This window comes from Stenella coeruleoalba, assembly GCF_951394435.1.
Source record: "Stenella coeruleoalba genome assembly, chromosome: 15".
NCBI lineage: Eukaryota > Metazoa > Chordata > Mammalia > Artiodactyla > Delphinidae > Stenella > Stenella coeruleoalba.
In genome coordinates, this window is record NC_137161.1 from 72,890,508 (window position 1) to 72,904,179 (window position 13,672).

The 13,672-nt window shown below is 45.9% G+C and overlaps 1 protein-coding gene across 1 annotated transcript in view; it reads left to right on the forward strand.

Moving 5' to 3' along the window:
• ITGAM (integrin subunit alpha M) overlaps positions 1–4,419 on the forward strand; it is a 38,793-nt gene extending 34,374 nt beyond the window's left edge. The window contains exons 25-32 of the mRNA XM_079945341.1: positions 212–295; positions 641–716; positions 1,573–1,680; positions 1,880–1,963; positions 2,121–2,234; positions 2,320–2,421; positions 2,649–2,759; positions 3,207–4,419. Of these exons, the coding sequence (XP_079801467.1) occupies positions 212–295; positions 641–716; positions 1,573–1,680; positions 1,880–1,963; positions 2,121–2,234; positions 2,320–2,421; positions 2,649–2,759; positions 3,207–3,278 (751 nt within the window). The 3' untranslated portion in view covers positions 3,279–4,419. The remainder of the gene's footprint in view (positions 1–211; positions 296–640; positions 717–1,572; positions 1,681–1,879; positions 1,964–2,120; positions 2,235–2,319; positions 2,422–2,648; positions 2,760–3,206) is intronic.
• Positions 4,420–13,672: the final 9,253 nt, after the last annotated feature.

The window sequence follows — 13,672 nt, forward strand, 5'->3', positions numbered from 1 at the left end:
AGTGGGAATGGGCCTGGGCTACACAGGGGCAGCCCTGGTCTTTTCTATAATCTCTGTTTCCTCTGTTGGATTTAAAGGACAGCGTTTAGGATGCTGAGAGGACAGGACTTGGTGGTTGGTTGGTGACGGAGGGTGAGGGAGAGGAAGAAGGAGAAGGAAAGGCTGATTCTCAATTCTCAAGAGCTGACCAGAGTTCTCTGTTTCCCTTCAGTGAGAACAACATAACTGGGAACAACAAAACCAAATTCCAGCTGCAGCTGCCTGTGAAATACGCTGTCTACATGGTGGTCACCAGGTACTGGCTGCTGGGGCTTTAGTTCTGCCTTCACCACTGGGCTGGACGTGGCGCATTGCGTACCTGTGAGCACGAGTCTGTGCACGTGTGCCTGTGAGTGAGTCTGAGGATATGTGTGCGCACGTGTATGTCTGTACGTGCATGTGTATGTGTGTGTGTGAGGGGCCCAAACTGGCACATGCTGGAGGTCCCACCCACACTGCCCCTGCACACCATCCCGCTCGCACCCTCTCAGGGCTGTGTTACCCGCGTGCCTGTTCACCCCTTTACACTTAGCCCAAGACCCCCTCCCAGGACTCCCCTGATGTTCTGTCACCTCCTGCCCCTTCTTCTTTCTCCCATCAGCCTTGAGGTCTCGACCAAATATCTCAACTTCACAGCCTCAGAGAAGACCCACCACATTATAGAGCATCAGTATCAGGTGGGGAGCTGAGAAGGAGCCTGGGGAGGGAAATCGAGATGATGGGAACACAGGAAGAATGGTAGGAGGGACTTCCCGGGCAGTCCAGTGGTTAAGACTTCGCCTTCCAATGCAGTGGGCATGGGTTTGATCCTTGGTCGGGGAACTAGGATCCCGCATGCCGCATGGCCAAAAAAAATATGATGGGAGGGCTTCCCTGGTGGCTCAGTGGTTGAGAGTCCGCCTGCCAATGCAGGGGACACGGGTTCGTGTCCCGGTCCGGGAGGATCCCACATGCTGCAGAGTAACTGGGCCCGTGAGCCCTGGCCGCTGAGCCTGTGCGTCCGGAGCCTGTGCTCTGCAACGGGAGAGGCCACAACAGTGAGAGGCCCGCGTACCGCAAAAAAAAAAAAAAAAAAAAAAATGATGGGAAACATGCATGAGGTGCCTGCTTTGGGCCAGGCTCTGTTCTAAGGTTGCTGTGAATCCACACACACCACCACGTGCATCCGTATGTGTATACACACATGTATGTAATTAACTCATTTTACCCTCGTAATGACCCTGTGACGGAGGTACTGTTGTCCCCCCCAGTTTATAGACGAAGAAACTAGGCTCAGAGAGGCTAACAGAACATGCCCACAGTCTCACCCCTAGAGAGTGGAAGAGCCACTGCTTCCGCCAGCCTGTCTGGCTCTGGAATGGGTGTTTAACCCCTGTGCTCTCCTGTCTCTCAGAAAGCATCAAGAGGCAGGATGCTTGGGTCTGTGAGGCCTGATTCAGTACTGGGCTGTCGGGAGTGGGGAGCCTGATTCTAGTTGCTGGTGGGGGCAGAAAGGCCAGAACCCTGATATCTGCCCCTCCCCACCCAACGCAGTTCAACAACCTGGGCAGGAGGAAGCTCCCCATCAGCGTGGTCTTCTTGGTCCCCATCCAGCTGAACAATGTGACCGTGTGGGACCAGCTCCAAGTCACCTTCTCCCAGGTAAGCGCAGCTGGGCCTGAGGATTGGGCCCAACTCCTTTCTCCACAGCCCTGGTCTTTCCTAAAATCACTTCTGTTTCCTCTGTTGGGTTTTGGAGCCATTTCTGACCCTCTCCTGGACCTCGGTTTTCTCACCTCCTGGAGGGTGGACCCAGGAGCCCTCGCTTCAATCCGTCCTCACAGTGTCCCTCTTTCCTCAGAACCTCTCCAGTAGATGCCACACCAACAAGACTGACCCTCGTCACTCTGACTTCCTGGGGGAGCTTCAGAAGGCCCCACTGCTGGTGAGACAAGCCCAGCCTCAGCCTCGGGGCTGCACGCAGACTCCGCACTGCCCCCTCACCTGGGCCCAGTACTGGCTCTCAACTGCTGGCTGAGTGCATGGGATGTGGCCTGCATCCAGCTTTCCTGCTCACCTCTCTCCCCTCCTCCCTTCCCCAGAACTGCTCCATCGCTGTCTGCCAGAGAATCCAGTGTGACATCCCGTCCTTTGGCGTCCAGGAAGAATTCAAGGTCACCCTCAAGGGCAACCTCTCATTTGACTGGTACATCAAGGTATGTGGGCGCCTGAGGCTTGGCTGGACACAGACGAGATCCTCCAGGGCCAATGGGTCCAGCTCCCATCCTCTCTCTCCCACAGACTTCGCATAACCATCTTCAGGTTGTGAGCACGGCGGAGATCTTGTTTGATGGTTCGGAGTTTGCCCTGCTCCCAGGACAGGGCGCGTTTGTGAGGGCCCAGGTATCTGTCTCGGACACAGAAGAACCGCTGGAGGCAGGAGAGGGGGCTGGGCTTGTGGGAGAGAGAGAGGTTGGGGGGGGCGGGAAGGAGGAGTGAGGGCTGGGGTTGGGGGGCACAGGAGATTTAGTCATGGGGTTCGGGGAGCACACAAGGTCTGACTGGGGAACCCCCAGAAATTCAGAGTCTTTCTCCCCTGATGCCTCCCCCTCCCCTTCTCCCTGCTCCAGACAGAGACCAAGGTGGAGCCTTACGAAGTACATAACCCTGTCCTGTTGATCGTGGGCAGCTCGGCTGGGGGGCTGTTACTCCTGGCCCTCATCACGGGCGGCCTGTACAAGGTAAGTCCCCCGGGGCCCTCTTCCTGCCCCTCCCCTCCCCCCCACCCCCACGGCTTCTCACTCAGCAGCGCCTTCCTGGGTTCAGCTCCCAGCTGTGCCTCGGGCAGCTCACAGAGCCTCAGTTTCTTCAGCTGTAAAATGAGACTATAAATACCCATTCTGTGGAGCTCTTTGGGTTCATCTCTCTAGAGCACTTAGAATAGTCTCTGGTACAGAGTAAACACTATATAAAGAGTACTTATTATTATATTTTAGATTTCTTTCCCTCTTTTCTTTCTCAATAGTGATGCCATCCCCCTCCCTGTCCCACTTTCCCCAGATCTATTCTGCACTCCGCCACGTTATTCTTTGCAGCTCTTGGTCCCACCATCTCCCAGCCTGGCCTGCATAGCCTTCACTCGCCCTCCTGGCCTTGGTGCCCTTACTCCCCTGTCTCTGCCTCCACAGCTTGGCTTCTTCAAACGGCAGTACAAGGACATGATAACTGAAGCTGGCCCTGAAACTGCTCCCCCGCAGTAACAGCAGCTCCTTCCCCACTCTTTGCTGAGTGGCCTCCCCTGCAGCAAACAGGATGTGGTCAGACCGAAGAGCGAGCGGGTCCCCAGGCTGCTGGACGGACACATCTGTTGGGAGACCAGGGCAGTGATGTCTCACTCAGGAGCAACCTGCTTGGGTTTCCATTCCTGTGTGTGTGTATGTGTGTGTGTGTGTGCGCGTGTGCATGCACGAGTGTGAATTGTGTGTGTGGCTCAGATCTCTCTTGCATGAGGACAAGTGCCTTTGGCACAAATCTCAGGCAGAGGGAGTTGCTTGGGCTTCCTTGTGCGGGGGTGAAGGTGCCATTGGTTCTTCCTCAGGGACAGAGGTGATGGCAGCTCTTGTGGGTGAACACAAAGGGAAGTGCAAGAAATCCTCCCCCAGCTATAGGAAGTGAGACCTCCTTTCGTGGGTGAGCCCGCAGGCCAGCAGGAACCCATGCAGCTGGGCCTGAGCCTACCCGGACAAGCCAGCAGGAACCTGTCCAACCCATTCCGCACTAGAGCTGATGTGTCCAGTGCACAATGGTGCACCTCCCTTTATCTATTCACTTTATTATTTTAATGCTACTTTTAGTTTTTGAATGGATGAACAGGTCTGTAGTATCAAAATCAAAAGACACGCAAGGGTGTGTGATGAAGTTCCCCTTCCATCCTGGTCTGCCAGCCATTTAGGTCTCTTGTAACGGGTAATCCAGGCTGTGCACTTGGGGTCTCCTTCACAAAGATTCTAGGCGTGTGCAAACACACACACACACACACACACGCACAAGCTTTTTTACACAAATGGCAGCATGCGTTGTTTATACTGTCTGCAACTTGCTTGTTTCATTAATATGGCTCAGACATTGTTTCATATGAAGACATAAAGTACCTTTTCATGCTTTGATACAGTGCACCACGTTCCACTGTGTGGGTGGATCCTAACGTCCTTAACAGTCTCCCTCTGATACATTATTTCCAACTTCTCGCAATGACAAACAATGGTGAATTAATAAATTGAATATATGTCGTTTTTGCATATGTGTAAGACAATTTATAGGATACGTTCCCGGAAGTCTGAATTCTGCCAGAAGCAACCCCAAGAGAAGAATTTGAGTGAAAGAAGCTTATTTAAGAGAGACTCCAGGAAATACCCGTGGGGGAGGGACGTGAGCTGGGGAGGGAAAGGCAGCCAGTAAAGGGTATATTATCAACAGAGGGACTGTTATGAGCTTCTGGAGTGTAACCCCACCGGGGAGGTCTGGGACGCAAAGTAGAACAAGCACCTTGACACTTCCCACCCGAGCAGAGAAGGAGCTGGCGCGTGGATACACCAATTCCACATAGTTATTGGCTGAGGGTTGCTCTTCGTGGGGAAGGAAGTGCTAATTCCCTGGCACCTCTGGGCCGGCCCTGAATGTAGGCAGAGCAGCTCTGGTGGCCAGAGAAAGGGCTACAGATGCTGCCAGTTGGAAGTCTGCCAGGTGAGCACAGCCCCTGGCAAGGCCTACAGGGATCCAGGCAGGATACCAACAGCATTTGCTATGAAGAGTGTGTACAGATGAAGTTTTGATAGCTGTTTCTAGGTAGCCCTCCCTCCTCTGGGGCGTTCTCCCACTGCCCATCACCCAACCTTTGCCAGTGCAGTACCCACGACTCTGCCCTTAGCACCCATCCTAATGCTCACATCAGTCCTGTTAAGTGGTCATCTCTTGCTATTTACTGATGTCTGAATTTCACTTATGAGGAAGCTGAGACTTAGAGAGATCATCTCAATTGCCTGAGGTCATACAGATAAAGAGGAGATGGAGCTGGGATTCAAACCTGTTTCTGTCTGGCTCCAAAGCTTTTCTCTTTAACTGTCCCAATGGCCTCAGACGAATGGCCTGCAGCAGGCACGAGGGAGGTAGGGGGGAGAGAGTGGCTGTTGTTTAGCTGTTATAATATCAGGTGAATCATATGAAATCGCTGACACGTTTGTGACAAAAATGGCAATTGTATGCAGTTCATCGAGATACAAGAAAATCATGGCTTAGATGGACATCTGCTCCAGATGTGATAGGAAGGAAGGCAGGTGAGGGAAGTGTCCTAGGGGAGGCGACCCCTGACTCAAGTAGGGGCAAGAGTCTTCCAGTCAGAGGGCAGCACAGGTGGGGCTAAAAGAGTGGGCAGGAGCTTGGTTGGGCATCTGTGCTCTGTAAACTAGAGTGAGGAGTTTGAGTTTTATTCAAAGCGCAATTAGATGTCATCAAAGGATGACTGATAAGATAATGGCCCTTTGTATCTTTGGGGGTGTTGCAACACATGTCACTTGAAATTGTTCTACACAATTTCTTCTTCTGACTTCAAAATCCATTAAAAATCCATTTTCTTCTTCCTTACGTTGAAAGACAAAAGACCTCAAGATCTCCAGATGTCCTTAACTGACCCACAAAGGAGAGGGTCTCTGTACCTGCAGGCACCTGTCCTTGGATGGGCAGTCAAGGCTCAGAGTCCACATCGGCCTCTTTGCACTGGAAACTTGTGTTGAATTCAGTCAGATAGGAGCTTTATGATAGGTTAAGAAGTAAATTATTTGTAGTGACAAATTACCCTAGCATGATCACAAAGTTACTAATAAACAGGGCCATAAATCTCTGGTGAGAAGCAGATAAACCCAGGAAAGTCTGTCCTTGTTTTTACTTTTTGGGGTTCAGAATAAACAAATCTCTACAGTCTCCACCCTTCTTTTCTTACTTAGTAATATGTTCTTATCGGGGACACCGTGGAAGATTGTTATATTGTTATATTAATAGTTATGACCCTCAGTGAATTGTGTTTCCCTGCATCCCACTCCCTTGCAATGTGACATTGCTGCTGCTCCCATCAAGTGGTGGGGTCTTCCTCTCTAGCCTCTGGAATCTGGGCTGCTCTTGTGCTTTGCTTTGACCAATGGAATGTGGTAGAAGGGCTATTGTGCAAGTTCCTGGGCCGTCAGAAGCACTGCAGCTTCTGTGCTCACCCTCTCAGACTCCTGAGACCACTGTGCTGAGACCCAGCTAGCCTATTGGAGAATGAGACAGCTGAGGCCCTCAGCTGACAAGCCAGCACAACCACATGCACGAGTCCACATTTGACCTTCCAGTCCAGTCCAACCATCCAACAGCTGTGGCTACAGGCAAGTCCAACAAAAGAACTTCCCAGATTGTCACTTCCTAGAACTGTGAGAAATCATAAATTGTGGATGTTTCAATCCACTGTATTTTGGAGTGGCTGGTTATGATGCAATGGATAACTAATACAGCCAAACAATGAAAGAACATTTCCCATTTTCCTTTGTGGCTAGGTGTGGCCATGTAGCTAGATTCTGATGAAGGGGATGTGAGTAGTGTGAGTGAACAACTTTGGAGTCAGGTCCTTTGAGAGAAGGAGTATGCTCCTTTCCTCCTTGCCATCTTTTCACCAGCTGGAGTGTGAATGTTCTGGTGCACCATTTATTCTTTTTTCAATTTTATTTTATTTTATTTTTTTAACACCTTTATTGGAGTATAATTGCTTTACAATGGTGTGTTAGTTTCTGCTTTATAACAAAGTGAATCAGCTATACATATACATATATCCCCATATCTCTTCCCTCTTGTGTCTCCCTCCTTCCCACCCCTCTAGGTGGTCACAAAGCACCAAGCTGATCTCCCTGTGCTATGTGGCTTCTTCCCACTAGCTATCAGTTTTACATTTGGTAGTGTATCTATGTAAATGCCACTCTCTCACTTTGTCCCAGCTTACCCTTCCCCCTCCCCATGTCCTCAAGTCCGTTCTCTAGTAGGTCTGCATCTTTATTCCCATTCTGCCCCTATGTTCTTCATGACAATTTTTTTTTTTAGATTCCATATATATGTGTTAGCATACGGTATTTGTTTTTCTCTTTCTGACTTACTTCAGTCTGTATGACAGACTCTAGATCCATCCACCTCACTGCAAATAACTCAATTTCATTTCTTTTTATGGCTGAGTAATATTCCACTGTATATATGTGCCACATCTTCTTTATCCATTCATCTGTCGATGGACACTTAGGTTGCTTCCATGTCCTGGCTATTGTAAATAGAGCTGCAATGAATATTGTGGTACACGAATCTTTTTGAATTATGGTTTTCTCAGGTTATATGCCCAGTAGTGGGATTGCTGGGTCATATGGTAGTTCTATTTTTAGATTTTTAAGGACCCTCCATATTGTTCTCCATAGTGACTGTATCAGTTTACATTCCCACCAACAGTGCAAGAGGGTTCCCTTTTCTCCACACCCTCTCCAGCATTTATTGTTTGTAGATTTTTTGATGATGGCCATTCTGACTGGTGTGAGGTGATATCTCATGGTAGTTTTGATTTGCATCTCTCTAATGGTTAGTGATGTTGAGCATTCTTTCATGTGTTTGTTGGCAATCTGTATATCTTCTTTGGAGAAATGTCTATTTAGGTCTTCCGCCCATTTTTGGATTGGGTTGTTTGTTTTTTTGATATTGAGCTGCTTGTAAAGTTTGGAGATTAATCCTTTGTCCATTGCTTCATTTGCAAATATTTTCTCCCGTTCTAAGGGTTGTCTTTTCGTCTTGTTTATGGTTTCCTTTGCTGTGCAAAAGCTTTTAAGTTTCATTAGGTCCCATTTGTTTATTTTTGTTTTTATTTCCATTTCTGTAGGAGGTGGGTCAAAAAGGATCTTGCTGTGATTTATGTGGTAGAGTGTTCTGCCTATGTTTTCCTCTAAGAGTTTGATAATGTCTGGCCTTAAATTTAGGTCTTTAATCCATTTTGAGTTTATTTTTGTGTATGGTGTTAGGGAGTGCTCTAATTTCATTCTTTTACATGTAGCTGTCCTGTTTTCCCAGCACCACTTATTGAAGAGGCTGTCTTTTCTCCATTGTAATTTCTTGCCTCCTTTATCAAAAATAAGGTGACCATATGTGTGTGGGTTTATCTCTGGGCTTTCTATCCTGTTCCATTGAGCTATATTTCTGTTTTTGTGCCTGTACCATACTGTCTTGATTACTGTAGCTTTGTAGTATAGTCTGAAGTCCGGGAGCCTGATTCCTCCAGCTCCGTTTTTCTTTCTCAAGATTGCTTTGGTTATTCGGGGTCTTTTGTGTTTCCATACAACTTGTGAAATTTTTGGTTCTAGTTCTGTGAAAAATGCCAGTGGTAGTTTGATAGGGATTGCATTGAATCTGTAGATTGTTTTGGGTAGTAGAGTCATTTTCACAATATTGATTATTCTAATCCAAGAACATGGTATATCTCTCCAACTGTTTGTATCATCTTTAATTTCTTTCATCAGTGTCTTATAGTTTTCTGCATACAGGTCTTTTGTCTCCCTAGGTAGGTTTATTCCTAGGTATTTTATTCTTTTTGTTGCAATGGTAAATGGGAGTGTTTCCTTAATTTCTCTTTCAGATTTTTCATCATTAGTGTATAGGAATGCAAGAGATTTCTGTGCATTAATTTTGTATCCTGCTACTTTACCAAATTCATTGAGTAGCTCAAGTAGTTTTGTGGTAGCATCTTTAGGACTCTCTATGTATAGTATCATGTCATCTGCAAACAGTGACAGCTTTACTTCTTCTTTTCCAATTTGTATTCCTTTTATTTCTTTTTCTTCTCTGATTACTGTGGCTAAAACTTCCAAAACTATGTTGAATAATAGTGGTGAGAGTGGGCAACCTTGTCTTGTTCCTGCAAGTTAGTGGAAATGGTTTCATTTTTCATTTATCAGTGTCTGATAGTTTTCTGCATACAGGTCTTTTGTCTCCTTAGGTAGGTTTATTCCTAGGTATTTTATTCTTTTTGTTGCAATGGTAAGTGGGAGTGTTTTCTTAATTTCTCTTTCAGATTTTTCATCATTAGTGTATAGGAATGAAGGGGATTTCTGTGCATTAATTTTGTATCCTGCTACTCTACCAAATTCATTGATTAGCTCTAGTAGTTTCTCTGGTAACATCTTTGGGGTTCTCTATGTATAGTATCATGTCATCAGCAAACAGTGGCAGTTTTACTTCTTCCTTTCTGATTTGGATTCCTTTTATTTCTTTTTCTTCCCTGATTGCTGAAGCTAAAACTTCCAAACTATGTTGAATAATAGTGGTGAGAGTGGGCAACCTTTTCTTGTTCCTGATCTTAGTGGAATTGGTTTCAGTTTTTCACCATTGAGGACAATGTTGGCTGTGGGTTTGTCATATATGGCCTTTATTATGTTGAGGTAAGTTCCCTCTATGCCTACTTTCTGGAGGGTTTTTATCATAAATCGGTGTTGAATTTTGTTGAAAGCTTTTTCTGCATCTATTGAGATGATCATATGGTTTTTATTCTTCAATTTGGTAATATGGTGTATCACATTGCTTGATTTGCGTATATCGAAGAATCCTTGCATTCCTGGGATAAACCCCACTTGATCATGGTGTATGATCCTCTTAATGTGCTGTTGGATTCTGTTTGCTAGTATTTTGTTGAGGGTTTTTGCATCTATGTTCATCAGTGATATTGGCCTGTAGTTTTCTTTCTTTGTGACATCTTTGTTTGGTTTTGGTATAAGGGTGATGGTGGCCTTGTAGAATGAGTTTGGAAGTGTTCCTCCCTCTGCTATATTTTGGAAGAGTTTGAGAAGGATAGGTGTTAGCTCTTCTCTAAAGTTTTGATAGAATTCGCCTGTGAAGCCATCTGGTCCTAGGCTTTTGTTTGTTGGAAGATTTTTTAAAATTAATTAATTAATTACTTTTTGGCTGCGTTGGGTCTTCGTTGTTGAGTGTGGGCTTTCTCTAGTTGTGGCAAGGGGGGGCTACTCTTCGTTGCGGTGCGTGGGCTTCTCATTGCGGTGGCTTCTCTTGTTGCAGAGCATGGGCTCTAGGCACGTGGGCTTCAGTAGTTGCAGCACGCAGGCTCAGTAGTTGTGGCTCACAGGCTCTAGAGTGCAGGCTCAGTAGCTGTGGCCCATGGACTTAGTTGCTCCGCGGCATGTGGGATCTTCCCAGACCAGGGCTCGAACCTGTGTCCCCTGCACTGGCAGGCGGATGCTTAACCACTGCACCACCAGGGAAGCCCTAAATATATACTTTAAAGAAGGTAAGTGGCAGACTTGACATTTCTCCAAAAAAGATATACAAATGGCCAGTAGCACATGGCAAGATGTTCAACATCATTAGTCATTTGGGAAATGCAGATCAAAACCACAATGAGATACCACTTCATACCCCTTAGGATGGCTATTATTTAAAAACAAACAGGGGCTTCCCTGGCGGTCCAGTGGTTAAGACTGGGGCACAGTTCGATCCCTGGTCAGGGAACCAAGATCCCTCATGCCACACGGCATAGCCGAAAAAAATAAAAATAAAAACAAACAGAAAATAAGTGTTGATAAAGATAGGGAGAAATTAGAATCCTGTGCATTGCTGACAGCTCCTCTAATTTTTGGCCCTGCTTCCAACTTAGGACCAACTGTGACTGGGATGGGAACTAACCTGCATCTTCTGTACAGAGAGACCCGTTCCCCTGCCCGAGATCATCTCTGCCTTTCTTTAACTTCGTTCATGCACTGGGTATTGATGGGGTGCTTCCTATGTGTCAGGTGTTGTGCTGGGTGCTGGGGATAGAGGAGCTAGAAGGACACAGTCCCTACATTGAAGAGGTCTATAGCCCTCCCCCCAATCCTTGTCATGTCAAGTCATTCCTTTTTTTTTTTTCCTTCTCCAAGTGTCTCCTTCTGAGACTCACCAAAGCAGAACTAATCACTTCCTGCAGGTCACTGTGCTGTACAGTAAAACTTCTATTCGAACGCATGAGATTATTTTCTTCCTGTAGGGTATGATCTCCTTGAAGGCTGGCCCCCTTTGCTGCATGTCTTGCTTCCCCAGCAGCTGGCCTACAGCCCTGGGTCAGGTGAGCAGCTCTTATGTATGGGATGAATGATTGAGTGAAATAACGCTACCCAAGCAGCGGGGGGGGAGGGGGGGGTAGAGAGGGGGGAAGTAAGATCATCAGCATCGTGGTTAAGACTCCAGCACCTTGAAACCTATCCTCACGTAGTACTAGCTGGGCAAACAGAGGCAAATGACTCAACTTCTCTGTGCCTCAATTATGCATCTGTAAAATGGGATAATAGCTGCCCCCTTCCCCTAGGGCTGCTGTGAGGATTCAATGAGCTAATAGACGTAAAGTGCACAGTGACATAAATAATCCCAGTTGAAAATCGCACAGAGGACCTAAATACACATTTTTCCAAAGAAGACTTAGAGATGGACTACTGGCATATGAAAAGATACTCAACATCATTAATAATCAGAAAATGCAAATCAAAGTCACAATGTGATATCACCTCACACCTGTCAGAGTGGCTATTACCAAAAAGAGAACAAGTAACAAGTGTTGGTGAGAATGTGGAGAAAAGGGAACCCTCGTACCCTGTTGGTGGGAATGTAATTGGTGTAACTGTTATGGACAACGGTATGGAGGTCCCTCAAAAAATTAAAACAAAACTACTAGATGATCCATCAATTTCACTTCTGGGTATTTATCTGAAGAAAACAAAAAACACTAATTCAAAAAAATACATGCATCCCGATGTTCATTGCAGCATTATTTACAATAGCCAAGATATGGAAGCAACCTCAGTGTCCATCAACAGATAAATGGATAAAGATGTGGTATATATACACACACACTCACACACACACACACACACACACACACACACACACACACCGGAATACTACTCAGCCATAAAAAAAAATAATGAAATCTTGCCATTTGTGACAACATGGGTGGACCTAGAGGGTATTATGTTAAGTGAAATAAGTCAGACAAAGACAAATACTTTGTGATTTCTCTTATATGTGGAATCTAAAAAGCAAAGCAAATGAACAAATATAACTCAACAGAAACAAAGTCATAGATACAGAGGATAAACATGTGGTTACCAGAGGGGAGGGGGATGGAGGAAAGACAGAAATAGGTGAGAGAGATTAAGAGGTGCAAATTTCCACTTGCAAAGTAAATGAGTCATGGGTATGAAATGTACAGCATGGGCAATATAATCAATAACCTTGTAATATCTTTGTACAGTAACAGATGACAACTAGACTCATCATGGTGAAATGTATAGAAATATCAAATCACTATGTTGTGTGACAGGATCTAACATAGTATTGTAGGTCAATTAGACTTCAAAAACAATTAGATAAACTCATGGAAAAAAAGATCAGATTTGTGGCTACTAGAGGTAGGATTTGGGGGCAGGGGTACCTAGATGAAGGTGGTCAAAAGGTACAAACTTCCAGTTATAGGGAGGTAATGTACAACATGATAAATATAATTAACACCACTGTATGTTATAAATGTAAGTTGTTAAGAGAATAAATCCTAAGAGTTCTCATCACAAGGAAAAATATTTTTTTTCTATTTCTTTAATGTTTTACCTATGTGAGATGATAGATGTTCACTAACCCTATTACAGTCCTCATTTCATGATGTATGTTAAGTCAAATCATTACATTGTATGACAAACTTACACAGTGCTGTAGGTCAATCATATCTCAATAAAACTGGAAAAAAATAAAGTGCACAGTGACATAAATGTTAGGATTATCACAGCTCCTTTGTTCTGCCAGTAAGATGTTATTATGCTATGCCTGCTTCTCCCTTCCATGTCCCGACCTTCCCAAGCATTGGCTAAAATTCTCCAGCACCCTCAAATCATCCATCACACCAGAACTCCATGCCCAGGGATCCAGGAGTGTAGGGAGAACCAGATGCTTTTGGAGAGACGCATCTTCCTGAGTACCTATGCCTGTGTGTGTTTCTACACGATAGAATTCAAATAAATTCTGTTTTGAGAAAATGTGGGGGCGAGGTAGGAAACTGTCCTTCGAAGACAGAGAAGTGAGACGGGTTGCTTGTAGCAGGAGGAAGGGCAGAAACTTTAGGGAAAATCCATTCAGGCCCTGTGGGTGAGCATGGGGTGGAAATACATGAGAAACCCGAGGGTTTCTGCCCATTAGATTTCTGTTCTCTTCTTTCCATGGAAAAGAAACAACCTGGGAGACAGATTCCAAATAATTCAGTTCCACTTAGCTCAGGCAAACCAGACCTGAATTAAAACAGCTTTTGTCCTGGTTTCTCCACCACCCCAACCCTGCCCCAGTATATGGCAGATCAGATGCAGCCCCTCCTGCCCCACCATCCTTCTGGAATCGTCTTCAGCATCTCTGAGCTCAAGGACAGAGTAGAGACTTACTGAGCCAGGAATGCCAGCAGTGGGAAAGGATGACTGTTCTCCAAATCTCCCCAGACCCTCCCTCTGCCCTTGACCTCTTGCTCCAGGCTAGGGGTGCCAGGTGGACAAAGCTGGATGTGGACTCCCTCTTCCTAAAACAC